This window comes from Ascidiella aspersa, chromosome 2 (genome assembly GCF_963924565.1).
Source record: "Ascidiella aspersa chromosome 2, kaAscAspe10.2, whole genome shotgun sequence".
Taxonomy (NCBI): Eukaryota; Metazoa; Chordata; class Ascidiacea; order Phlebobranchia; family Ascidiidae; genus Ascidiella; species Ascidiella aspersa.
In genome coordinates this window covers 2,686,030-2,713,108 of record NC_139448.1, presented here as the reverse complement: position 1 = coordinate 2,713,108, position 27,079 = coordinate 2,686,030, and the positions used below count along the sequence as shown (strand labels likewise).

Here is a 27,079-nt window from a genome sequence, read left to right as displayed (position 1 = left end):
TTTTAGAAGCATTTTATCAGGGTTTTTGTTTTTCCTTCATGTGTTACTCCACAGTCCAGTTTGGCGTTACTAATTGCGGTTTAACATTTTGCTATATTAGTTAATTAGAGTTGCGTATTCGATATCGCAATCGGCTTTTCGAGTGACAGCCACGCCTATTTTTGTAGATGTTTTGCACATTTTTTGTAATTTCTAGAAGTAGAAAGGTCAGGATTGGTTAAGAGCTTTTTCACTTAACACTGCACTTTTATTGTAAGCACACTGCACAGCTCTGAACCATTAGCGCAGTAATCGGCAACCACGTGTGTTTTATGGTAATTTGCATGATTTGGTGAAAATACGACATCTACAAGTTGAAGCAGTCAAGATGGAAAGTCAGCCACGAACTATTTTTACCGTTGCGAACTTTAATGCAAAAACATTCTTTTTAACCAATATGATATTCCTAATTGGATGATTGCATTTGCTTAGAATTAACGTTTTGCAATAAAACAATTATCGCGATGGAAGGAATTTTCGACAAAAGAACTGTGTGTTGTGTGTTCACTTGGTAAGACCGTTACACAAAATAAAACCTCAATAAACAAACACATTTGAGACAGATCGCATTTTGTTTTTGATGCCGATTAAGTGAGGCGCTCGGTAAGACAGGTTTCCCAGATAAGTTGTTGCATCCTGCATTTTTTTACACGGGACGGATTTCTTTTTCTGTTTTGGTCGTAGCATAAAAACAACAAACACAAACAACCTCACTCCAACAAAATAAAACAACAACAACAGCGGCCTCTTGGCACACAAATGTGATTTAAACGTTTCGTTTAGGGATTAGCTTCAAATAGGGTGCATGGTTTAAGAATTTGGTGCATGGTTGTTTTAAGAATTTCTTATTCTAATAACTTGCTTTTGTATTTCCATGTAACCTTGCCGAGCTGACCTTAATACATCTCATCTTCGACCTTCATTAGCAAAACGTTACCTCGACTGACGTCAATGCGATGACTATATTTGCTATGTGTACACGCGTAGCTAGCTTAATTGTAAATAGGCTACCGTAGCCTCATGAAAGATTGAGAACCACTCTGTTCCAAACTTCTATTATTTTGGCTTACAATCGTTTGGTCGCCTCGTTAATCATCTTGAAAATTGAAGGAGTGTTTTTGGAATGCTTAGTTTAGTTGTGCTTAAATATTTGAGTTAGTTCATGCGAGAATATTTTCAGCATTGTAACATTGGTAGAAAATATAGTTTGTATGCCATACCTTTTAAATGCTGTATAGTTTCGTGTATATAACTTAAAATACCGATTGTTAGAAAGTTGTCACATTTTGAATCTACTACATGCCGAAATAGCAAACAAATCTTGCATATTTCTTCACTGCGAAATGTTTCACAGTGGACATTTACAATTTCAAAGAACACACTCTTATTTTATAAAAAATACGAATCAATGTAAAATAATATAAGCGTAGGCCTACAAATTATTAGAAAAGTTGCGTTGTAAAAGCAGAAAAATCTACATTTTGAAGCTGATAACAAACATCATAATCCACAAAATATAGTCTCTACTCTGGAAAACGTTTTTTAAAACTGTACATTTCGACATTGTGTGAAACACTGTTATTCCAATTTGTTTTCCCTTATTAATATTAAGTTTGACAAGTTTAGTTTAAACAGCCACAACATTGCAGTCTTTGCGAACAGCTTGTGTGTCGAAGCAATGAGTCCATCTGTCCGCGCGTGGATCGTAAACTTCAACAGATTCCTCGCCGAGCCTAAAATCAATACAACTTAGTTATGTTGAGCTTAAAAATGAATACAACGAAACTACAATTTAAAATTTTTTATTTTTTTTAATTTTCAACTCCGAAAATAATGTTTAAAACGAATATGTGGTTCGTTAAACGTATAGTAGTCTATTTGAAAGCTACGACACGTATTTGAAAGCTACTTTGTCAATAAATTCGTTTCAAAATCATTTATGATGATGTCGGTATTTCATTTCCTTTAAAATCAATATCTGGTTCGTTAAACGTATAGTAGTCTCTATGACATAATAATATTAAAAAGCATTGACTCGTATTTCAGCTGTTAAAACTAGGGCCTATCATATTTCACTGAAACTAATTATTCTGAACCTTGTTTTAGCAGGCGAAAAAATTAAATTACTACTAATTTATATTTATTTCTTTGTCAATAAATTCTCATAAAATGTTATTGATCTATAAACGTTTAATCTTGGAACAAGTTCTCACCCAGCCACGGCGTAAATCTTTCCTTGCAAAACGCAAGCTCCGTGAAAATAACGTCTAACGTTCATTGATGCAACCTCGCTCCACTTGCTCGTTCTTGGGTCGTAACGTTCCACTGTGACTTTGCTAGGATAACCTAAACAAGCAAGAAACGTTCTGGATAAAGTTGTAACTGTAACAAATATAACGTCAAGCTCATAACAAAAGTGTCATCTTTTTCGGAGTGACTCAAGCAAAAGAATCAAATATCTGGAAAAATGACTCCGGCACTTTGGTTATGAGCGTAACGATAATATACTTTTATCAATTTAAGATAAAAAATGCCAATAATAATAATTATAAGTTTAGCCTCAGGAAAATTAACAAATTACAATAAATATTTTCTTTTAATCAGCACATGTAAAAAAATATCCTGACCGTGTAAACATTAACATGTTCATTTTATGACGTTGTGTAGAATCGATTTTTCTCAAACACTAACAAATTAATTTTATACAGATCTCATTAACATGCTGCAAAGGACTCCAGCCATAAGATCAAAATAAGAACTACATCAACGTCGGAATAAACACAGTTCGAAAATAAGTCACCCCCTAAGTACAGTACTATACTTAATAGTCGTAAAAACGTACAATTCCTAAATTCCTCAAAAAAAGACATAAATTTGCCAGAATCATGCCAATAAAACATTTTACCAAACCCTCACTCCTAAGTGCAGTACTATCTCCCCTAAAAATATCACCCTAACCCATATTCTAACCACAAACAGGACCAAAAAATCCGGTGCCAAAACAGCGGCGCCCTCACGACGCCGTTTAAGCTAGGACGCCCAAACGTCGACACCTAAACGGCCGATGGCCCCCGATCGTCCCATTTCGTCTTCTTACAGTTTCAGGTGCTATTTGGCGATTTAGGCTTCATTCCGATGAATTTAGGGCGTATTCCGACAGGTTTAGGTCATATACTATCGTGGATATTACTGCGCGTTTGGATTTGTTATGACTTTTGGTTTTATTACCATGATATTATAGATTTAGATGCGTTGGGTAATCTTGCTTTGTAGTTCTTATTGCGTACACATTGCTTACCCCCGATTGCGTAAATGCATCCATCGAATGCAACAGCTGCTAATCCACCATTTGCATAGATCATTGATGGAACTTCCAACCAGCGATTGTCCTGGTATTTCTCACATGAACTGAGGTTTGAGTTGAAATCACTTCCTCCAATGGAATAAGCAACATCTGGAAGTGAAACAACAATGCTGCTTTATGACATAATAAGAGATGTAAATAGTTCAAAGACTTGTGACACGACAACAAATGGACGTCTTATGTTGGTAGTTCATTTGCAGTTAAATAAACTGCGAACAATAACCTTCGATGTGCATGAATCCCGTTTAAACTGATATAAGTCCACTGCCGACGTTAAGGTGGTAAAGTTTTACAGTAATCAGAGTCTGGTTATCTTTAACTAACTCCGCATCCATGGTTTCAACCAGACTCGAGATGGCGCATTGTAATAATTTTACGATATCCAACTAAAAAGAACAACAAGTTTCCCAGCAAATCACGAAACCCACGTAAAGATATGAACAGCGTTAAATTGAAACATGTCTAATGCCAATGCTATGGTTCCTCTGGTGAAATAAGTTCAGCGAAAAGAAAAAATATAGATAGTATTAAAAAAAAGGCAAAGCGGTTCTCAACCTTACATTGACATTACACTTCGCAATAAAAGTATTTATGCATTTCTAATATACACAAAGTACCGAATGTTAATCATGTCTTTGAAATAAGTAGTGTATCGAAGATAAAAGCTTTTCTGAAATAAACTGTTTTTTAACATGACTTAGCATTCCCAAGCCATTTCTATATTGTTTAAACAAGTGTTATCAAATGTTCACGTTTTACCGACCCATCGTATGCCTGTTTTTCATATTGCCCCACATTACCTTGTACTGTTTTTTAGTTGTTTGTAATACGCAAGTTAACCAGCTGTCAAGATTAATGTTTGCGAAGCGCATATATTGTTCGCATCTTTTGTGCAATGTCCCTTTCCAGAAAAAAAACGATGCTTAACGGCGAATACAATTGGCACGATGATAACGGCGAATACAATTGGCATGTAACTCGCTTTAATGTAAAATATTTACTTTTAGCAAACAACTTCTTTGCTAATTATTCAAAAACACCAGCTGCCCCGGGCCCAAGGTATTAAACATGCGAGTTGCCAGCAGCGCATTTCAGTGCCACAAAACTTGGTTGGTGTTTTTGTCAGGACTTCTAAAGTTTGCTTAAAAGTTCTATAAGGTGGTCCTGGTTACAAAACCTTCCAGTTCTTAAAATGTTAAGAAAAATATGTTTTTGACACTAGTCAATCATCTGCCTGTAAAATCTAGTTATTTTTGAAGTTCGTACGAGTAAGATACGAAAAAGCTAAGAACCTGGGATTATAATGTAAACAGTAACTAAAACAATCACCTGCAGACAAGATCAAAATTTGAATGATAAAATCTCACCCAAGCAAAAATGCGTCTAAAACATTGAAGAATTCAACACCAGTGCTTTTCAACCTTTTTGCTGGAGTGGAACCCCATGGAAACATTTCACTGGCTCGAGGAACCCCAGTGTAATAAACCCACCTCAATTAGCTACACAATTTATAAATTGCGGAACCCCTGGCCTGCACTAGCGTAACCCTGGTTGAAAATTACTAATTCAACACAATATTCATAATAGAAAATTCGCACCACACTAAGTTCGTGATATTGTTGACATTTTTATTTGAACTGCAGACATTACCTCAAGAACCAACTCAAGTCTGCCTTTAATATTTTTAACCGGTTACTCGCTTAGATCAAGTTACATTATGGCGCAACAGTCATCTCACCATCCAAAGCCACCATTGCATGATATGTCCTCACAGTATTCATATAATGTGGCTTGGACCACGAGTTTCGTGTGACGTCATACAGCAAGCACGTGGATGTACCACCGTACCAAACCCCACCACCAGAGACGAGGATTGAACCTGAGAAGCAAGTGGTGGTTTTGGTCACAACAAAACTCATTCAGTTAACTTTGAGTTTGACATTGATCAAATCAGTGACTTAAATTGGCGCCATTTGTTTGTAATTGTGACGTTATAATACTGATGTGTTTAACCTTAAGTAAAGGGGTGGCGATATGTGGTTGTATTTTTATCGGGCGTACATAGTTTAAACATTGCCGCACTTATGCTGTGGTGGATTCACATAATCTCAGTATGTTTACTATAAACCCATAAATTTACAAAACTTTAGTTAGTTCAAACGATGTCTTACCGTTGATAACAACAGACGCGGCGCCCCATCGACCTTCGGGCATTGGAGCCACAAACTCCCAACTTTGTCCAGTGATAACGTTGAGCACTTCACAACTTGCGATTGGTTTGAGACCACGACCCACTCCACCGCATGTGAAAACGCAATCCCCAACCTTCACCGAAGTTGATGTAATCCTCCACTTTCAGTTTCTGCTCGAAATCGTTTCAACATTTACAATAATGCTTGTGTCTCGACAACCGAGCTATTTGTGAAGGCGATATTACCAAAGCATGACCCTTTAACCGAAATAAACCAACTTTCTATGAACTTTTAAAGTGAAACCCAGCGTTTTAGTTTAACGTTTAAAAAGAAAAATCAATTTCGAATGGTTTATTATTGATTTATGTTTTGTTTTAGTGATTAAACTTTTGATATTTGTCAGTTATGATTTGCTGGAAGTGTTTACAAACGATCCTTACAATTCACCTTCACTAATGATAAGGTAAAGTCACTCACGTTAAACTATATAGGTTATCGTTTCAGCCTATGACGTAAAAAAGTTACCGGCATTATTGTGATGTCATTATTGGTGACGTCATACTTCATGCAGTCTTGACCTTCGATCTGGAGAAAGTGCTTTAGATCTGAAAACAACATCGGGTTTAAATCTTGGTTTGGAGCGATCTGATTGGTTGGAACAAAGTTCCCTCACGTAAGGTTTTGTGGAAAGTTCGAGCAAATTGCAAGAGTTACGGTGCGCCAGGTAATAGTGGATTCTATTATGTTTAAAATTTGACTTAATATGGCGTGATGAAAGTTTAAAAGAAAATTATCTTTGTCTATAAACCGCGATCTCAATGCGAGTGCAATTCGCTCGTGGCTAGTGGGGATTGACACCCGCAATTCAGGGGCGTTGCGTGGGGGGGGGGAGCCTTATCTACAAATTATTTATCCAAATAAATAAAATCACCTTTACTTGGAGTTTAGTTACATACAGATAGTTTTACTGCGCTATTCTTATATCAAAATCCCCCAAACACATTTTCTCCCCTTCCTGGTTTGTGCAAAATGGAATTTGCCTAATTTTTAGCCACAAACGTTTTTTCGACGAAAGTTACTGTCCACCAAACAAATATTGACGCTGACAATTTTCGTTAATTTTTAGTTAACTGTGAAATACGAATGACAGGTTCTTGCAAAACGCCAAAACAATTTCGCAGTTTTGACTCGGCAAAAGCACAGTTTGTGAAGAAGGTTGGCATGTTACCCCACTCCTCCGCTTCTATTCCCAACTCCAGCGCGTTTGGGTTTCGTTCGTCATCACCAGGTTGATTAATCCCAGCCATAATTATTTTAATCGTTTCTTTAAATAAAAATCGAAAAGGAAAAAAAAATAAAGCAAAAATGAGTAAAGTAATAGTAAACTATGTAACATAATAAGAAATTACGCGCGGAAAAACAATCTTTTTTAGTTTTTACCACTAATGCTTTTAACCGCACCACAAGGACGGAACTAAGTACACTGAATTTCTCGCGAAGGGCAGCAAGTTCCAGGCGAGACGCTTTTGTGCCAACAATGGCTGGTGTATGGTGAACAGTAACTCGACGCCACGCTTACAACGAACCACAGTAAATAATATTCGACCCTGTCTGTGTACTTTATGTCCAACCAACAACGTTTTAACCCTAGTTCCGCTTTAACAAATGTTCTACTGTATTAGTTGTTTCACGTGTTTGTTAGATTTTTTAAATCTACGGAAATCCAATGTTCATTTTTTTGGTCATTATTAAAACAATGAATGAACAATAATAAACTATTTTAGCATCCTATCGCGGCACATTCGGATGCTTAGCCTACTCCAAAATGACCATACGACCTGGTGGAACCTAACTCGGGGCCAAGAATCGACCTATTCCATTTGTAAGGTTCAGACAACTAAACTCATTAGGCCAACGCCAAATTAAAATCATGGCGCATAATTAGGCAGTTATTCTCTATTGACAGCTCGTTAACAACTAATATTTTCGGCGCTCTTTCACTATTGTACGTGAAAAGTTATGCAAAAAAAAAAATAATAATAATACCGCATACCACAACGCATATTGTTTGGGTTAGGGTGCGGGTTAGCGTTTGGGTGAGGGTGGGTCAAGTAATATTATGTTTAGTATTAATAATAACTTGACCCACCCTTAACCAAACGCTAACCCGCACCCTAACCCAAACAATATGTGTTGCGGTATGCGGCATTTAAAGAAAAATTTTTTTTTATTAATTTTTACATACAATAGTGAAAGAGCGCCATATTTTCTAGCATTGTAAATGTAAATAATATTGTCTTTTAACTAATAAAACTTCGGAATGAAAGTCAATAGCCAGAAACAGCATTATTAGCTTTAGCAACAATAAAAGTATTGGCGCTGGTCTTTAATCCTACCACAGCGTTGAAACAATTATTACAGCAACTTACAATATTTGGGATAGGGTGTTGGTTACTGTTTGGGTGGGGGCCACTGTGGAAAGTATGGCAAGTGCACCCAGAAAAAAATCTGAACTGCACCCTAAACATGTAAAACGTTCGTGCACCCCTATTATGTTTACAGTGCAATGTATGCAATACAGAGTGCATGAAAAAATCATAACGTGGAAGTCTGGAAATTTAAAAGCAGACGAGAGATGCACTTTTTTCGTGTTGGTCTAAAGTCCTACCACAACACACATTATTTTGGTTAGGGTTAAAAATGAATATAATAATACTTGACATTGACCCTAACCCTAATATTGTGCGTTGATTTAATAACGTGGTAGGATTCTAGACCAGCGCCATTTTTTAACTCTGTTGCACCTAGTCACCCGATTTTTTTCGGCAGTGCATCCGCGTGTTCTGTTATACTTTGCAGGCTGGGGTAAGGGTGGTTCAAGTATTATTATTAATTAGTATTGCTTAACTTATACCCAAACCCGCACCCTAACCCAAATAATGTTCGCTAAGGTAGGCTTCAGCACCAATAAAAGCTTTTAACCTGCTATTTACTGGGTAAAATTATAAACATTGCATTAACTTGGTACAGCTATAAACTTTTTCTGCATTTCTAATATCCAAAACTGTACAAGATAAAAAATTCTGTAGTCTGCATCGCTTGGCAACGTTTCGTTATGCATGATTAGTCTGCGCATTCGCTGTTCGCCTGTTTCCTGTTCTTATACGGTCCGCTTAAAGCGTCTAATTTCTAACACATGTTCTAACACAGACGCTTCAAAGCCCCGAATTATCCTAATACGAACGCTACAAGCGTTAAAACAAATCGAATCGGATGGAGGAAACAAACGAAACAAAGGTTTATGAAATAAGTCCCAGAACGCCGTTGTATCACTTACTGATAGAGGGAGCCTAATACAACCGGCTTAGTTGGCGATAAAAGTTATACACGCGAGTATGCATGTCCGATAATATGGATCGGAGCTGATACTCCTTACCAGGAAACAATATCGGTAATGTCCGATACTGTATCGCTTCCGGTATCGAACAAATATAGGCGTATCAACCATAGTTTGCGACCCAACACAAGACTTTTATCTTAAAATATAAATTTGTCATAAAATTGTAGATTGAAGTAAACTGAGCTTCTCAACGTTTAAGCAAATTGTGGCTTAATCAGCGGTAAAATACAATTGAACGTTTCAATTTGTTTTGCTTGTTTAAGATAGTAATGAATTATTTGGTATTAAAAGTGATTTTTATACAAAATTATATCGGTATTGGGATAAAAAGTATCCGACATCCTTATTGACGACGTATAAAATATATTAAAAAAAACTTAACTGAAATACGTATAAGTAAGCTTTTTGTTTAATTTATGTTTTTCTATACACACAGTAAAACTCTTTAAAATGATCTAAATTTGCTTAGTAAATCAATTATAAAAAAACTCACAGCTCAATTTACATAAAACACCTGTGCTAGATAGTTTGACAAATTAGTTTGCATAAAATGTTTTTTCAGTATAACAAATTAGTTCGTGTAAAATGTTTCTTGGTTTAACAAATTAGTTTTTGTAAAATGTTTTTTTTAGTTTCGTAAAATTAGTGTAAAATAATTATGTGACCAAATCATGTTTACTTTGGTACGTTGTGATAAAGAGTCATGTCTTGTGGTGAAACTAGTTCACCAATTTTACAATATTCTGCATTCTGATTCCTTTCTTCGACGACCAAATCAACGTTAGCGTATTGCGGTTGCATCTGAAGCTCTGTAAATCAAAAGCAACCAGATAAAATCGAAATAAAAAACAATTATTTGCAGCATAATTGTTGGAGGTTGTAGTAAGACGTAGTTAGAATTAAAGCTCATATAAAAGTATTGTACGTAGCACATTTTAAATGTTTCATATGTCTCTTTACTTATTTTGAACATGTTTATTTTAGATAAAGAAAATGTTTAAGATAAAGAAAAACTTCTGTGGGCTTTGAAAATGGCTTTAAAAATATGATTTTTTAGAGATTTATTTGTAAACATCGACGAAACGACCAAGCTTCTTACAATTTTCTTGAAATTAATTTGTTTATTTCTTCTCGCATCATTTTAAACAAGCAGTGATTTATCTATGTAGGTTTTAGACTTTTAAAGAAAAAACAAAAATATCGTTGTTCATTCCTAACCTTGGTGCCTTTCTTGTGCTGGTTCGGAGCGCATTCCTCTCTGCAACTTCCTAAAAAATATATATTTATATTGAATGTAATAAATAAACAACTTAAAAATGTTTATACGTGTGGAACAGAATCAGTTTGAAACAACAAACAAATATTCCCCACTCCCACTTACATTCTGTAGTAAACAACAACGACCAGTTGAACACAGATGATCACAAGAGCTGCTACAAGTAAAGCAATTGGTGTGTTGCATTGGGCAGCTGGCACGGAGCAACCTAAACAAGGTTAGGGTTAAAATATTTAATCATTTCTAGAATTTGTCTAGGAAATCTTCTGACTTTGTTTACGGGTTATTTGTCGTCAATAACTTGCAAGATCATTAAGCAATATTTGGTATTCACTTTTGGTTAGCAATAACTAAAAATGTGTTTCTTTTGAGGGGAAAGGGTGGTTAAAACTGGTTAAAACATCTTAGTTCTCGAAAGTAGTAAATATATCGCTGGAATTGGCGTGTGTTGTCGATTTAAGTCATGCTGGCTTTAATGCAATTGATAAACAGCAGGTAAATGTAATAGGATATGTGGTGCTTGCTGTTCGGTGGGCCGCATTTAAACGGGCCAAGTGTGCAGTCACTCGCTTATTTGATGTTAAAACTTTGTAAATACAACTAAATCAAATGCGGAAATATCACTTCAAATATTTTCAGTGTACTGTTGCGTCTTGTTTAACTTACTGCAGTATGTTGTCAAGATTTCTGTTTGTTGCGATTGAGTTGTAACACCCACACGTTCTACGTTGAGTGTGTTGGTTGACAAACCAGGTGGTGATTGATGGGTGGAATGCATCATTGTAGATTTGGTGGAATGAGAAGAAGCGGCAGCTGACGTAATCTTTACAGCAGTTGTGGAATGTGAAGATAAAGCTGTGCTTTTGAGGCTTGCTGCTGATGTAGTTGTTACGTTACCCGTAACATATTGGGTTAGAAAAACGTTTGCAAATTTAAAGCTTATCTTCGAAACAGACTGCTGTATATTATAAAACATGTACACTGCACAGTTTATGATATATTTTTCTTAACTTGCAGTGCCTTTTGTTTTGATATTACGAAGTAATTTACTTCGTATGAAAGTAAATGTATCTTTTAAAAAATTATGTTTTAGTTGCATACTGTAATATGGTTTTGTTATTTTGCAATATTTTAAATTTATAATGGGTACAATTGACAAACAACGGACTTTCAAATCAACAATTAGTTTTATTGTTTTGTTTTTGCGCACTTTAAAAAAGTGAATGAGGTATTTTAACTCCAAAACAATACTCACCAACGGTCCTCTGGCAAATGAAACCCGACGTCGTGAATGTACCGCAAGGGAAGTCAAACCACAGTAAACTACTACTCCAGAAAATCCCCATGGTGACGCAATCCTCTATCCCATCATGGTCGTCAGGTTGGTTTATTCCCCATGATGTATACACCAAAGCTGTTCCATCCAACCATCGGAACTCACCACCACTTGCAATTCGCTTTAAACCAATGTAAAAGCTCTTGTATGGAACTGAAAAATAAAAAACACGGATTAAGACATATAAAACAATAGTTAAAAATCGAAACAAGGCTAACAACGTTCTAAATGAGAAATAGTGAGAAAAACCTCGTGGGTTAATATCTATTTAATGAACCTTCGCCTAAATTTAATCAAATGCGCATCAGTATTTACCAAAGGATAAGTTCTAAACCGGTCGGAATAGGTCTCCAGTAAAATTCTTTACGTGAAACTGAAAACTGGGAACAAGACATAAAATAAGGCCTAAAATACAATAATGTCTGCAGCCGTAATATTCGTGATACCGAAGCATTAAAACTAACTATGTTTACAACAGAACAAGCTGTACACGACACACGTGTTGTTGTCTACATACACAAAGCGCCACAAACAACACCATCATTGCAAAAACAAAAAACCTATACTTGGATTAATATTCTATATCAAATCTATCTATAATAACTCATCTATATGGAACAATTCTCTGGCATATACGTTTTGTTGCTACTGTTTTGGGTTGAACTCGGGCACCTTTGTTTACAGTAAAAAGTTGAGTTGTAAGGTTATCATTACGAATTAGTTTTACTCCGAAGGAGATGTTATTCCGATCCTGATCGTATTGCTGAATAGATCATAGGATAGGCATTATGTTTCCCATCAAGCATAATGACCATAATCGTACCTGCCAAGTTTGTTAGAAAGGTCTGAATCTTTGGCGAGTTGACTTTAGCAAGAGTCGCATTCATTACAGCACAAACAGAACGTGATCCATCAAAGTTCTTGGAATCATTAACAGCAACGCAATATTCCAAGTTGTCCAACTTATGCCAAGTAACAGCAGCAGTTTCAGTAAGCAGACAACTTAGAAGTATAAGGGCTAATACCATTTTAACTTAATGACAAGGCTGAACTTTAGACCTTTTTTCTCCTGGTTGTTAAAAAATGTTTTTTAGTCTTGCTGATATAAGTAAAATAATTATTTATTTGTTAAATGTTTCAGCGACGTTTATGTCACTTCGGAAACTCGCAATTTGATTCTATCGCTCTAACTTAAAATATTTCTGCCTATTTAATATATTGTATTTATTTTTCCACAATATTGGAATAAAACCATCAAGACTCGCCACTCTCTCTTTTAGAAGCAGTGATTGTGTTGCAATATTATCATTGCGACTGAATGTGCGTTTTAACCTCCCACTTATCTAGATACGTAAGACGTGGGCAAAAAATATCAAGGAAGTACGTTTTCAATATAGTTGCCATTGTTATTAGTTGTCATAAAACTTTATTTCGTTATTTGTTAGAAATCAAAACGCTCGACAATCGTATTTCCTACTTAACTTGTAAATTTAAAGACATTCTTTATTTCTGTTTATTTACACAAGGCCAAAATAACTCAAAAGAATTAAGAGATAAAATAGTAGAACTTGCAAAATTCGTGAAAATGTGTAAGTAAAAAACAAAATAGCAGAGTTAAACAAGTTCGTCTAGCAGCATTTTTAGGATTATAGTTTAGGGGTTTAATAAAAAAATACAGAGACACAAACGTGAGGGTACGACGAAGCAACCTGAAAAACACCGCACATTTCGTTAAATTTGGTAAAGTTGTAGTTCGGGAGTTATTATTTGCGAAAACGCCTTTTTATATGGTGCGATGAGACTTAAGACGCCTTTGGGTTAAAACGATTTGATCGAAATAGACTAAGACTTGCTAGAAGCAAAAATTTGATCACCTACGAAATTAAGTTAGTTTTTGGAAAGGGCATAGCCACGTTCCACCTGAATACGCCCGTGCTTGTGGAAAGCAAACACATAACATTTTTATTATTTACTAGTTAACAACAATGTTGGAAAATTATTAATATTATACAAAGGAAAACATTTATATCTGATAAAGAAAGGTATAAAAACGCTGACGCAAATCTCACAAGGTTAATAATTTAAATTGCACTAAAATAAAAAAGACAAAAAACATGGAAGCCATAGCTAGGAGAGCGAAATATGGGTTAAACTCAACATTTCTTGTTACTTTTCGACTTTGTACAGTCGTTTGGTTTCCTGAAGATAAATACAGTGAGCTTTTGTTGGATTTTCTTCATTAACATAGTTGGCTTCCCAACGTTTGTGTTAAACTTTATTGAATTTGAAATGATCGCAATGTTAAAGTGTGTTTCATCTATGTTGGTTTTTAACCGACATTTACTTGTAAATGTATTGTAAATCTTTAAAATTATGGCCACTCCATTATAATTGGTATAATACACAGCCTATTCGTTTAGAATTTTGTTAATTTTTTTTTACTTTTCTAATTTTTTACTTTTTCACATAGAAAAGTGTGGTTCATCTGTGTTTGTTTTTAACCATTATTTACTTGCAAATTAATTGTAAATCTTTAAAATGATGGCCTTTAAAATGTTAGTTAAGATTTGTTGACTATTTTTTAACTTTTCTCACTTACTGAAATAAATGACGGATATAAATAATAAATCAGCTCAATAAAGTACCTTCGCAATTCTCTTTTTTCGGCTGTGTGCGAACTGCTCCCAAATACTTCCTGAAACAAAGAAACATAACAATTTCATGGTTAAATTAAAAAAAGCAAGCCAACTAAATGCAAAATGTTGGTAAAAAGCATGTTTTCATGTTAGCCCCAATCAAGCACGAATTACTCACTTTCTATAAAATACAACGGCTGCAGATTGAATGCAGTTGATAGCAAGTGTTAGTACAAGAAGAGAGCTCAATATCGTGGTTGTTGAGTTGCCTTTTGAAGATGTGGCCTCAGCAACTAAAAATATTTAACAAACCAAACAAGTCTTTGCATTAAACATGTTTTTACTTTAAATACAAAAAAATATCGTTAAACCAATCAAACTTTACCGCAATCATATAAGAATTTGCTATATAATGATAAAATCCTGCATTTAAATGTTTTCATATTAAAAGATTCACTTACTCTCACTTGTCGATGAGAAATGTGTTTGTGTAGGTTGCTTTGTCTCATCCGGTTTAGTGCTCCTTGTCTCATCCGTTTTGACATCAGTGGGTGTTGCGTTTGTTGGCATGACCACGCTTGAAGAGATTGCGTCAGTAGATGACGTCATCGTGGAGGTTGTGATGTAAATAGAAGCCGACTGAGCTTTTATTGCTCTAGTAGCAGTTGGTATTTCTGTAGAAATGTAATGAATATTAAAACCTTATTTATTTTTTAATTTGTTGATTCGATTCAAACTAAAACGGTTTTATAAATGAAAGGCAATCGTTGAAATAGAAAAAAGCGGTTCAATCAGACAATGCAACTTTATTTAATAGCAAGAACAGCATTACTTTGAAAAAAAAAAATTTTGAAGGTGTTATTTTTAACTTTAAATAATAAAACTAAGTGACGCGGTCGATCATTTAATAAACTTAACGATTTTCTTTCAAATATAATTTATTCTTTCTCAAAAATGAATCACCGACGCTTCTCTGACAAATGTAGCCGAATCTTAAACCACAAGAGATATCCAACCACTGTAAACTGGTACTCCACGATGTCCCCATGCTGACACAATTCTCATCCAATTCATGGTTGTCAGGTTGTCCATTCCACCATGACGTATGCTCCAAAGCTGTTCCATCCATCCATCGGAACTTACCACCACTTATATTTCGCTTCAAACCGATGTAAAATCCTTTGTGCGAAACTGAAAACAAAGATACGCATAAAATTTATCTCATAATTTTAATTATATATAATTGGGTTCAAATCTAAGACAGCGACAATTTAGGGATGCCAAACTTTTTACTTTCGAGTCACTTTGGAGGTTTCGTAACATATTTACTTTACATAGCCGGGAAAACAAAAAAATATTTAGGCTAAAATAAAAAAGTTTAACAAATATGCAACTCTTTCTGAACTCAATTCGGCAAAGCTCTTTGGAATCACTTTCCTGTTGTGTTGCAATAGTGAAATTTCGACTAAGTGTGCATTTCAACATCCCACATTCCACATACGTAAGTCGTGGGCGATCACAGAACAGTGTTCAAGCATCCTCTTTTAGAATGAAGGCGCCCTTTGTTGTGATAAATAGAAAAGAAATAACAAACATTTTAAGAAACACTTTCTGGTGTTTTTTGGGTGTGCGGCTGCAAAAAAATTTAAAGTGAACCAAAAAAGTTAAAATAATAAAACAAAAAAAGATAAAAGGTTTGAGTTAATAAACTGTGGTACAACGACAATACCCTCGATTTATTTGAAGTGAACGAAAATAGTGAAAATATAAAATAAACAAATATGAAAGGTTGAGTTATAATATTTTGATGTATTTGTCCTAGTGGCAAAATTATAACGAAGATTCCCTTAACGTTTAAAAACTAACAGCTGAACAATTTAAAATAGTGAAGCTTTTCAAACCGGCAATTGTTGTACATAAAAAAATAGAAGGCCTAACGTAAAACCCTTGCTTAATATTTATTCGTTTTACCAGTAAAAAGATCTATATTTTTGTAAGTGGTAGTACTTTTACAAATTGTGTTCAAAACCGTTGAATCAAACAAAAACACACAGTTTTTGATCTACTATGAAGCCCATCAAGTATGTCACAACCCTTGAAACACACAATTAAATTAAAACAGGCAATAGCCGTTTACCACGGTTTAATTTGGTGCGCTATTTCTCCGTTGATTAAAAAAACAGCTGATCGAAGGTAAAAACACTGACTGCTCAGAACAACAGCTTATGTATTTGAAAGTTCTTAGCGATGATGTTAATCTTGGGAGGGCTGCGTTATTCTAGTGAAGACTGGCAGTAGAGGAAAGCATTCTGTTTGTAGATTTTGTTCGGATGATTTCGTTTAATACGCCACTGGGGCGTACAACTATTACAAGGTGCTGTAACAACTAGTGGCTGCCACGCGTGTCAATCTCGGCTGTGGAGTTTATAGGCTTTAGTATTAACCTCTTTTGACGCAGGGAAACCGCTTGGGTCAAAGCAAGGTTCGGGCAGGGAACCTTGCTTGATCTTGGCGGTGCAACGTAGTTCTGGTGCCACGAGAAGGTCAGGGTGCGTTGTAGGTGGCCCACAGAAGAGCTCGTGGCACCATTTTAAACAAATAGGTTGCAATTAGCTTCGCGTTGCAAATAGTGGGATAAGCCGCTATTTATTTCGTAGGATGTCGTAGGTGTGGCGGTTTTAACTAAATAGGGACTTTCGTGCTAGATTCCGACGGTTGTGTTCACGGGCTTGTCTTGTGTCCGTGTAACGCAAGTCAATGCAAACCGGTAAAGGCAACAAACCTTGCGTAGGGCATAGGATTCCCCAACCCCCTAGCTTTAGCTTTTAAACAGCACATTTAACCTCCCTTATTTTGGGTAAATGGGTGTTTAATAAAAATCAGAACGGTGCTTTGTTATCTTTTTAGGTCTGCGCCATTAACACCGTTCTTTAAAACAACGTGTTAACTTAAATCAAATTTAGTTCTTGCTTTTTCTTTTTCCTGGAGCTATGACTGGTCCCCGTAGGAACTGGTTTTCAAGATAGTTGACGGGAGTAGCCCGATGTAATTACAAATGTTCTGTTGCAGAATCAGGCCTTGCCTTGCAGTTTTATTCCCCACTCTTTAATTTTCCCTTCTGTTCCCGTGAATAGGTAGCAATAAAACTGCTGGGCAAGGAAACCGCTTGAAAACCAGTTAAATTTGAACGTAATCTTGCATATTTCTTTACTGCGAAATGTTTCACAGTGGACATTTACAATTTCAAAGAACACACTCTTATTTTATAAAAAACACGAAGTAATGTAAAAATATATAAGCGTAGGCCTACAAATTATTAGAAAAGTTGCGTTGTAAAAGCAGAAAGAATCTACACTTTGAAGCTGATAACAAACATTATATTCCACAAAATAGTCTCTGCTCTGGAAAACGTTTTTTAAAACTGTACATTTCGACATTGTGTGAAACACTGTTATTCCAATTTGTTTTCCCTTATTAATATTAAGTTTGACAAGTTTAGTTTAAACGGCCACAACATTGCAGTCGTTTCGTACAACTTGTGTGTCGAAGCAATGAGTCCATCTGTCCGCGCGTGGATCGTAAACTTCAACAGATTTCTTGTTGAACCTAAAATCAATACAACTTAGTTATGTTGAGCTTAAAAATGAATACAACGAAACTACAATTTAAAAATTATTATTTTTTTTAATTTTCAACTCCGAAAATAATGTTTAAAACGAATATGTGGTTCGTTAAACGTATAGTAGTCTATTTGAAAGCTACGACACGTATTTGAAAACTACTTTGTCAATAAATTCGTTTCAAAATCACTTATGATGATGTCGGTATTTAATTTCCTTTAAAATCAATATCTGGTTCGTTAAACGTATAGTAGTCTCCATGACATAATAATATTAAAAAGCATTGACTCGTATTTCAGCTGTTAAAACTAGGGCCTATCATATTTCACTGAAACTAATTATTCTGAACCTTGTTTTAGCAGGCGAAAAAATTAAATTACTACTAATTTATATTTATTTCTTTGTCAATAAATTCTCATAAAATGTTATTTATCTATAAACGTTTAATCTTGGAACAAGTTCTCACCCAGCCACGGCGTAAATCTTTCCTTGCAAAACGCAAGCTCCGTGGCTTGTACGTCCAACGTTCATTGATGCAACCTCGCTCCACTTGCTCGTTCTTGGGTCGTAACGTTCCACTGTGGCTTTGCTAGGATAACCTAAACAAGCAAGAAACGTTCTGGATAAAGGCATGACTGTAATAAATATAACGTCAAGCTCATAACAAAAGTGTCATCTTTTTCGGAGTGACTCAAGCAAAAGAATCAAATATTTGAAAAAATGACTTAGGCACTTTGGTTATGAGCGTAACGATAATATACTTTTATCAATTTAAGATAAAAAATGTCAATAATAATAATTATAAGTTTAGCCTCAGGAAAATTAACAAATTACAATAAATATTTCCTTTCAATGAGCACACGTAAAAAATATCCTCAGCGTGTAAACGTTAACATGTTCATTTTGTGACGTTGTATAGAATCGATTATTTCTCAAACACTAACAAATTAATTTTATACAGATCTCATTAACATGCTGCAAAGGACTCCAGCCATAAGATCAAAATAAGAACTACATCAACGTCGGAATAAACACAGTTCGAAAATAAGTCACCCCCTAAGTACAGTACTATACTTAATAGTCGTAAAAACGTACAATTCCTAAATTCCTCAAAAAAATACATAAATTTGCCAGAATCATGCCAATAAAACATTTTACCAAACCCTCACTCCTAAGTGCAATACTATCTCCCCTAAAAATATCACCCTAACCCATATTCTAACCACAAACAGGACCCAAAAATCCGGTGCCAAAACAGCGGCGCCCTCACGACGCCGTTTAAGCTAGGACGCCCAAACGTCGACACCAAAACGGCCGATAGCCCCCGATCGTCCCATTTCGTCTTCTTACAGTTTCAGGTGCTATTTGGCGATTTAGGCTTCATTCCGATGAATTTATGACGTATTCCGACAGGTTTAGGTAATATACTATCGTGGATATTACTGCGCGTTTGGATTTGTTATGACTTTTGGTTTTATTACCATGATATTATAGATTTAGATGCGTTGAATATTCTTGCTTTTTAGTTCTTATCGCGTACACATTGCTTACCCCCGATTGCGTAAATGCATCCATCGAATGCAACAGCTGCTAATGAACTCCTTACATAGATCATTGATGGAACTTCCAACCAGCGATTGTCCTGGTATTTCTCACATGAACTGAGGTTTGAGTTGTTATCACTTCCTCCAATGGAATAAGCAACATCTGGGAGTGAAACAACAATGCTGCTTTATGACATAATAAGAGATGTAAATAGTTCAAAGACTTGTTACACGACCACAAATGGACGTCTTATGTTGGTAATTCATTTGCGGTTAAATAAACTGCGAACAAAAACCTTAGATATTTGTGAATTCCGTTTAAACTGATACAAGTCCACTGCCGACTTTAAGGTGGTAAAGTTTAACAGTAATCAGAGTCTGGTTATCTTTAACTAACTCCGCATCCATGGTTTCAACCAGACTCGAGATGGCGCATTATAATAATTTTACTCTTATCCAACTAAAAAGAACAACAAGTTTCCCAGCAAATCACGAAACCCACGTAAAGATATAAATAGCGTCAAATGGAAACATGTCTAATGTCAATGCTATGGTTCCTCTGGTGAAATAAGTTCAGTGAATACATAGATAGTATTAAACGAAAAGACCTAGCATAGTGATTCTCAACCTTACATTGACATTACACTTCGCAATAAAAGTATTTATTTCTAATATACACAAAGTACCGAATTTTAATCATGTCTTTGAAACAAGTAGTGTATCGAAGATAAAAGCTTTTCTGAAATAAATTGTTTTTTAACATGACTTAGCATTCCCAAACCATTTCTATATTGTTTAAACAAGTGTTATCAAATGTTCACGTTTTACCGACCCATCCTATGCCTGTTTTTAATATCGCCCCACATTACCTTGTACTGTTTTTTAGTTGTTTGTAATACGCAAGTTAACCAGCTGTCAAGATTAATGTTTGCGAAGCGCATATATTGTTCGCATCTTTTTTGCAATGTCCCTTTCCAGAAAAAAACGATGCTTTGGATAACGGCGAATACAATTGGCATGTAACTCGATTTAATGTAAAATATTTACTTTGAGCAAACAACTTCTTTGCTAAATACTCAAAAACACCAGCTGCCCCGGGCCCAAGGTATTAAACATGCGAGTTGCCAGAAGCGAATTTCAGTGCCACAAAACTTGGTTGGTGTTTTTGTCAGGACTTCTAAAGTTTGCCTAAAAGTTCTATAAGGTGGTCCTGGTTACGAAACCTTCCAGTTCTTAAAATGTTAAGAAAAATATGTTTTTGACACTAGTCAATCATCTGCCTGTAAAATCTAGTTATTTTTGAAGTTCGTACGAGTAACATACGAAAAAGCTAAGAACCTGGGATTATAATGTAAACAGCAACTAAAACAATCACCTGCAGACAAGAGCAAAATTTGAATGATAAAGTCTCACCCAAGCAAAAATGCGTCTAAAACATTGAAGAATTCAACACCAGTGCTTTTCAACCTTTTTGCTGGAGTGGAACCCTATGGAAACATTTCACTGGCTCGAGGAACCCCAGTGTAATAAACCCACCTCAATTAGCTACACAATTTATAAATTGCGGAACCCCTGGCCTGTACTAGCGGAAACCTGGTTGAAAATTACTAATTCAACACAATATTCATAATAGAAAATTCGCACCACACTAAGTTCGTGATATTGTTGACATTTTTATTTGAACTGCAGACATTACCTCAAGAACCAACTCAAGTCTGCCTTTAATATTTTTAACCGGTTACTCGCTTAGATCAAGTTACATTATGGCGCAACAGTCATCTCACCATCCAAAGCCACCATTGCATGTTGTGCCCTTGCAGTATTCATGTCACGTGACTCAGACCACGAGTTTCGTGTGACGTCATACAGCAAGCACGGGGAATCACGTTGGAGCTCAACCAACCCACCAGAGACGAAACCACCAGAGACGAGAATTGAACCTGAGAAGCAAGTGGTGGTTTTGGTCACAACAAAACTCATTCAGTTAATAGTACACCGAAAAGCCATCGCAGACTCGCCGAATCTGTCGATCTATGATGCAAGCAGAGCAAGCCAGAAAAACAACTGGCCTGCAGTGAGGTTCGAACTCACGACCTCCGGTCAAGCCGGGACCGTCGCTCTACCAACTGAGCTATGCAGGCTCAGAGAGGAGCGAGTCGAGAAACAACCAGTGTGAAGTTGCTTGTACTAACAAAATGTGCAAGTATTGGCGCATGGTTGTTTCTCGACTCGCTCCTCTCTGAGCCTGCATAGCTCAGTTGGTAGAGCGACGGTCCCGGCTTGACCGGAGGTCGTGAGTTCGAACCTCACTGCAGGCCAGTTGTTTTTCTGGCTTGCTCTGCTTGCATCATAGATCGACAGATTCGGCGAGTCTGCGATGGCTTTTCGGTGTACTATTGATACGGAAGCCGTAATCGTTGGTCATAAAGCAACTTCCGAGGGGCTAGATCACAGATGTTATTAAACACATGTTTGTGTGTGTCTTTCATTGATTGATACGGACTGATGATCCCCCAGTGTGAAGTTGCTTGTACTAACAAAATGTGCAAGTATTGGCGCATGGTTGTTTCTCGACTCGCTCCTCTCTGAGCCTGCATAGCTCAGTTGGTAGAGCGACGGTCCCGGCTTGACCGGAGGTCGTGAGTTCGAACCTCACTGCAGGCCAGTTGTTTTTCTGGCTTGCTCTGCTTGCATCATAGATCGACAGATTCGGCGAGTCTGCGATGGCTTTTCGGTGTACTATTGATACGGAAGCCGTAATCGTTGGTCATAAAGCAACTTCCGAGGGGCTAGATCACAGATGTTATTAAACACATGTTTGTGTGTGTCTTTCATTGATTGATACGGACTGATGATCCCCCAGTGTGAAGTTGCTTGTACTAACAAAATGTGCAAGTATTGGCGCATGGTTGTTTCTCGACTCGCTCCTCTCTGAGCCTGCATAGCTCAGTTGGTAGAGCGACGGTCCCGGCTTGACCGGAGGTCGTGAGTTCGAACCTCACTGCAGGCCAGTTGTTTTTCTGGCTTGCTCTGCTTGCATCATAGATCGACAGATTCGGCGAGTCTGCGATGGCTTTTCGGTGTACTATTGATACGGAAGCCGTAATCGTTGGTCATAAAGCAACTTCCGAGGGGCTAGATCACAGATGTTATTAAACACATGTTTGTGTGTGTCTTTCATTCATTCAGTTAACTTTGAGTTTGACATTAATCAAATCAGTGACTTAAATTGGCGGAATTTGTTTTTAATTGTAACGTTATTATACCGATGTGTTTAACCATAAGTAAAGGGATGGCGGTATGTGGTTGAATTTTTATCGGGCGTACATAGTTTAAACATTGCCGCACTTATGCTGTGGTGGATTCACATAATCTCAGTATGTTTACTATAAACCCATAAATTTACAAAACTTTAGTTAGTTCAAACGATGTCTTACCGTTGATAACAACAGACGCGGCGCCCCATCGACCTTCGGGCATTGGAGCCACAAACTCCCAACTTTGTCCAGTGATAACGTTGAGCACTTCACAACTTGCGATTGGTTTGAGACCACGATCCACTCCACCGCATGTGAAAACGCAATCCCCAACCTTCACCGAAGTTGATGCAATCCTCCACCCGCTCAGTTTCTGCTCGAAATCGTTTCAACATTTACAATGACGCTTGTATCTCGAAAAATGAGTATTTGTGAAGGCGATATTACCAAAGCATGACCCTTTAACCGAAATAAACCAACTTTCAATGAACTTTTAAAGTGAAAGCCAGCGATTTGGTTTAACGTTTAAAAAGAAAAATCAATTTCGAATGGTTTATTATTGATTTATGTTTGGTTTTAGTGATTAAACTTTTGATATTTGTCAGTTATGATTTGCTGGAAGTGTTTACAAACGATCCTTACAATTCACCTTCACTAATGATAAGGTGAAGTCATTCACGTTAAACTATATAGGTTATCGTTTCAGCCTATGACGTAAAAAAGTTACCGGCATTATTGTGATGTCATTATTGGTGACGTCATACTTCATGCAGTCTTGACCTTCGATCTGGAGAAAGTGCTTTAGATCTGAAAACAACATCGGGTTTAAATCTTGGTTTGGAGCGATCTGATTGGTTGGAACAAAGTTTCCTCACGTAAGGTTTTGTGGAAAGTTCAAGCAAATTTCAAGAGTTACGGTGCGCCAGGTAATAGTGGATTCTATTATGTTTAAAATTTTACTTAATATGGCGTGATGAAAGTTTAAAAGAAAATTATCTTTGTCCATAAACCGCGATCTCAATGCGAGTGCAATTCGCTCGTGGCTAGTGGGGATTGACACCCGCAATTCAGGGGTGTTGCGTGGGGGGGGAGCCTTATCTACAAATTATTTATCCAAAAAAATAAAATCACCTTTACTTGGAGTTTAGTTACATACAGATAGTTTTACAGCGCTATCCTTATATCAAAATCCCCCAAACACATTTTCTCCCCTTCCTGGTTTGTGCAAAATGACATTTTACTCCCCTTCCTGGTTTGTGCAAAATGGAATTTGCCTAATTTTTAGCCACAAACGTTTTTTCGACGAAAGTTACTGTCCACCAAACAAATATTGACGCTGACAATTTTCGTTAATTTTTAGTTAACTGTGAAATACGAATGACAGGTTCTTGCAAAACGCCAAAACAATTTCGCAGTTTTGACTCAGCAAAAGCACAGTTTGTTAAGAAGGTTGGCATGTTACCCCACTCCTCCGCTTCTATTCCCAACTCCAGCGCGTTTGGGTTTCGTTCGTCATCACCAGGTTGATTAATCCCAGCCATAATTATTTTAATCGTTTCTTTAAATAAAAGTCGAAAAGGCAAAAAAAATAAAGCAAAAATGAGTAAAGTAATAGTAAACTATGTAAGTAACATAATAAGAAATTACGCGCGGAAAAACAATCTTCTAGTTTTTACCACTAATGCTTTTAACCGCACCACAAGGACGGAACTAAGTAGCCTACACTGAATTTCTCGCGAAGGGCAGCAAGTTCCAGGCGAGACGCTTTTGTGCCAACAATGGCTGGTGTATGGTGAACAGTAACTCGACGCCACGCTTACAACGAACCACAGTAAATAATATTCGACCCTGTCTGTGTACTTTATGTCCAACCAACAACGTTTTAACCCTAGTTCCGCTTTAACAAATGTTCAACTGTATTAGTTGTTTCACGTGTTTGTTAGATTTTTTAAATCTACGGAAATCCAATGTTCATTTTTTTGTCATTCTTAAAACAATGAATGAACAATAATAAACTATTTTAGCATCCTATCGCGGCACATTCGGATGCTTAGCCTATACCAAAATGACCATACGACCTGGTGGAACCTAACTCGGGGCCAAGAATCGACCTATTCCATTTGTAAGGTTCAGACAACTAAACTCATTAGGCCAACGCCAAATTAAAATCATGGCGCATAATTAGGCAGTTATTCTCTATTGACAGCTCGTTAACATCTAATATTTTCGGCGCTCTTTCACTATTGTACGTGAAAAGTTATGCAAAAAAAAAAAAAATAATAATACCGCATACCACAACGCATATTGTTTGGGTTAGGGTGCGGGTTAGCGTTTGGGTGAGGGTGGGTCAAGTAATATTATGTTTAGTATTAATAATAACTTGACCCACCCTTAACCAAACGCCAACCCTAACCCAAACAATATGTGTTGTGGTATGCAGCATTTGAAGAAAATTTTTTTTTTATTAATTTTTACATACAATAGTGAAAGAGCGCCATATTTTCTAGGATTGTAAATGTAAATAATATTGTCTTTTAACTAATAAAACTTCGGAATGAAAGTCAATAGCCAGAAACAGCATTATTGGCTTTAGCAACAATAAAAGTATTGGCGCTGGTCTTTAATCCTACCACAGCGTTGAAACAATTATTACAGCAACTTACAATATTTGGGATAGGGTGTTGGTTACTGTTTGGGTGGGGGCCACTGTGGAAAGTATGGCAAGTGCACCCAGAAAAAATCTGAACTGCACCTTAAACATGTAAAACGTTCGTGCACCCCTATTATGTTTACAGTGCAATGTATGCAATACAGAGTGCATGAAAAAATCATAACGTGGAAGTCTGGAAATTTGAAAGCAGACGAGAGATGCACTTTTTTCGTGTTGGTCTAAAGTCCTACCACAACACACATTATTTTGGTTAGGGTTAAAATGAATATAATAATAATTGACATTGACCCTAACCCTAATATTGTGCGTTGATTTAATAACGTGGTAGGATTCTAGACCAGCGCCATTTTTTAACTTTGTTGCACCTAGTCACCCGATTTTTTTCGGCAGTGCATCCGCGTGTTCTCTTATACTTTCCAGGCTGGGGTAAGGGTGGTTCAAGTATTATTATTAATTAGTATTGCTTAACTTATACCCAAACCCGCACCCTAACCCAAATAATGTTCGCTAAGGTAGGCTTCAGCACCAATAAAAGCTTTTAACCTTCGATTTACTGGGTAAAATTATAAACATCGCATTAACTTGGTACAGCTATAAACTTTTTCTGCATTTCTAATATCCAAAATGTACAAGATAAAAAATTCTGTAGTCTGCATCGCTTGGCAACGTTTCGTTATGCATGATTAGTCTGCGCATTCGCTGTTCGCCTGTATCCTGTTCTTATACGGTCCGCTTAAAGCGTCTAATTTCTAACACATGTTCTAACACAGACGCTTCAAAGCCCCGAATTATCCTAATACGAACGCTACAAGCGTTGAAAACAAATCGAATCGAGTGGAGGAAACAAACGAAACAAAGGTTTATGAAATAAGTACAAGAACGCCGTTGTATCACTTACTGATAGAGGGAGCCTAATACAACAGGCTTAGTTGACGATAAAAAGTTATACACGCGAGTATGGATGTCCGATAATATGGGATCGAAGATGATACTCCTTACCAGGAAACAATATCGGTACATGTCCGATAATATCGATTGGAGCTGATACTCCTTACCAGGAAACAATATCGGTAATGTCCGATATTGTATCGCTTCCGGTATCGAACAAATATAGGCGTATCAACCATAGTTTGCGACCCAACACAAGAATTTTGTCTTAAAATATAAATTTGTCATAAAATTGTAGATTCAAGTAAACTGAGCTTCTTAACGTTTAAGCAAATTGTGGCCTAATCAGCGGTAAAATACAATTGAACGTTTCAATTTGATTTGCTTGTTTAAGCATAGAAATGAATTATTTGGTATTAAAAGTGATTTTTATACAAAATTATATCGGTTTTGGGATAAAAAGTATCCGACATCCTTATTTACGACGTATAAAAATATATTAAAAAAAAATTAACTGAAATACGTATAAGTAAGCTTTTTGTTTAATTTATGTTTTTCTATACACACAGTAAAACTCTTTAAAATGATCTAAATTTGCTTAGTAAATCAATTATAAAAAAACTCACAGCTCAATTTACATAAAACACCTGTGCTAGATAGTTTGACAAATTAGTTTGCATAAAATGTTTTTTTTAGTTTCGTAAAATTAGTGTAAAATAATTATGTGACCAAATCATGTTTACCTTGGTACGTTTTGATAAAGAGTCATGTCTTGTGGTGAAACTAGTTCACGAATTTTACAATATTCTGCATTCTGATTCCTTTCTTCGACGACCAAATCAACGTTAGCGTATTG

At 36.3% G+C, this 27,079-nt stretch overlaps 2 protein-coding genes across 2 annotated transcripts; both read right to left on the bottom strand.

The window, feature by feature from the left end:
* Positions 1-1,666: 1,666 nt before the first annotated feature.
* On the bottom strand, positions 1,667-5,617 carry LOC146163131 (kelch-like protein 32). Its single transcript, XM_083382903.1, has 5 exons — positions 5,575-5,617; positions 5,142-5,282; positions 3,338-3,493; positions 2,253-2,385; positions 1,667-1,772 (listed from the first exon to the last, which is right to left on the bottom strand). Exons 1-5 carry the CDS (start codon positions 5,615-5,617, stop codon positions 1,667-1,669), a joined length of 579 nt encoding a protein of 192 aa, XP_083239029.1.
* Positions 5,618-17,486: 11,869 nt separating this feature from the next.
* LOC146163130 (uncharacterized) lies at positions 17,487-24,219 on the bottom strand. Its single transcript, XM_083381297.1, has 7 exons — positions 24,127-24,219; positions 23,392-23,471; positions 22,845-23,037; positions 21,192-21,347; positions 19,415-19,570; positions 18,330-18,462; positions 17,487-17,849 (listed from the first exon to the last, which is right to left on the bottom strand). The coding sequence occupies exons 1-7, from the start codon at positions 24,203-24,205 to the stop codon at positions 17,744-17,746; spliced, it is 903 nt and encodes a 300-aa protein (XP_083237423.1). The 5' UTR covers positions 24,206-24,219; the 3' UTR covers positions 17,487-17,743.
* Positions 24,220-27,079: the final 2,860 nt, after the last annotated feature.

Excerpts from the sequence above, each read along its gene's own strand:
- LOC146163131 (XM_083382903.1), bottom strand. The coding sequence starts at position 5,617 with ATGCCCGAAGGTCGATGGGGCGCCGCGTCTGTTGTTATCAACG. Across the intron at positions 3,494-5,141 it reads TGCAATGGTGGCTTTGGATG|ATGTTGCTTATTCCATTGGA; the intron begins GTGAGATGACTG and ends TTTCACTTCCAG. Across the intron at positions 1,773-2,252 it reads AAGATTTACGCCGTGGCTGG|GCTCGGCGAGGAATCTGTTG; the intron begins GTGAGAACTTGT and ends TATTGATTTTAG.
- LOC146163130 (XM_083381297.1), bottom strand. The coding sequence starts at position 24,205 with ATGGCTGGGATTAATCAACCTGGTGATGACGAACGAAACCCAAACGCG. Across the intron at positions 23,038-23,391 it reads ATGACATCACAATAATGCCG|AAACTGAGCGGGTGGAGGAT; the intron begins GTAACTTTTTTA and ends GATTTCGAGCAG. Across the intron at positions 21,348-22,844 it reads CGCGTCTGTTGTTATCAACG|GTTCAATTCTCGTCTCTGGT; the intron begins GTAAGACATCGT and ends CTTGCTTCTCAG.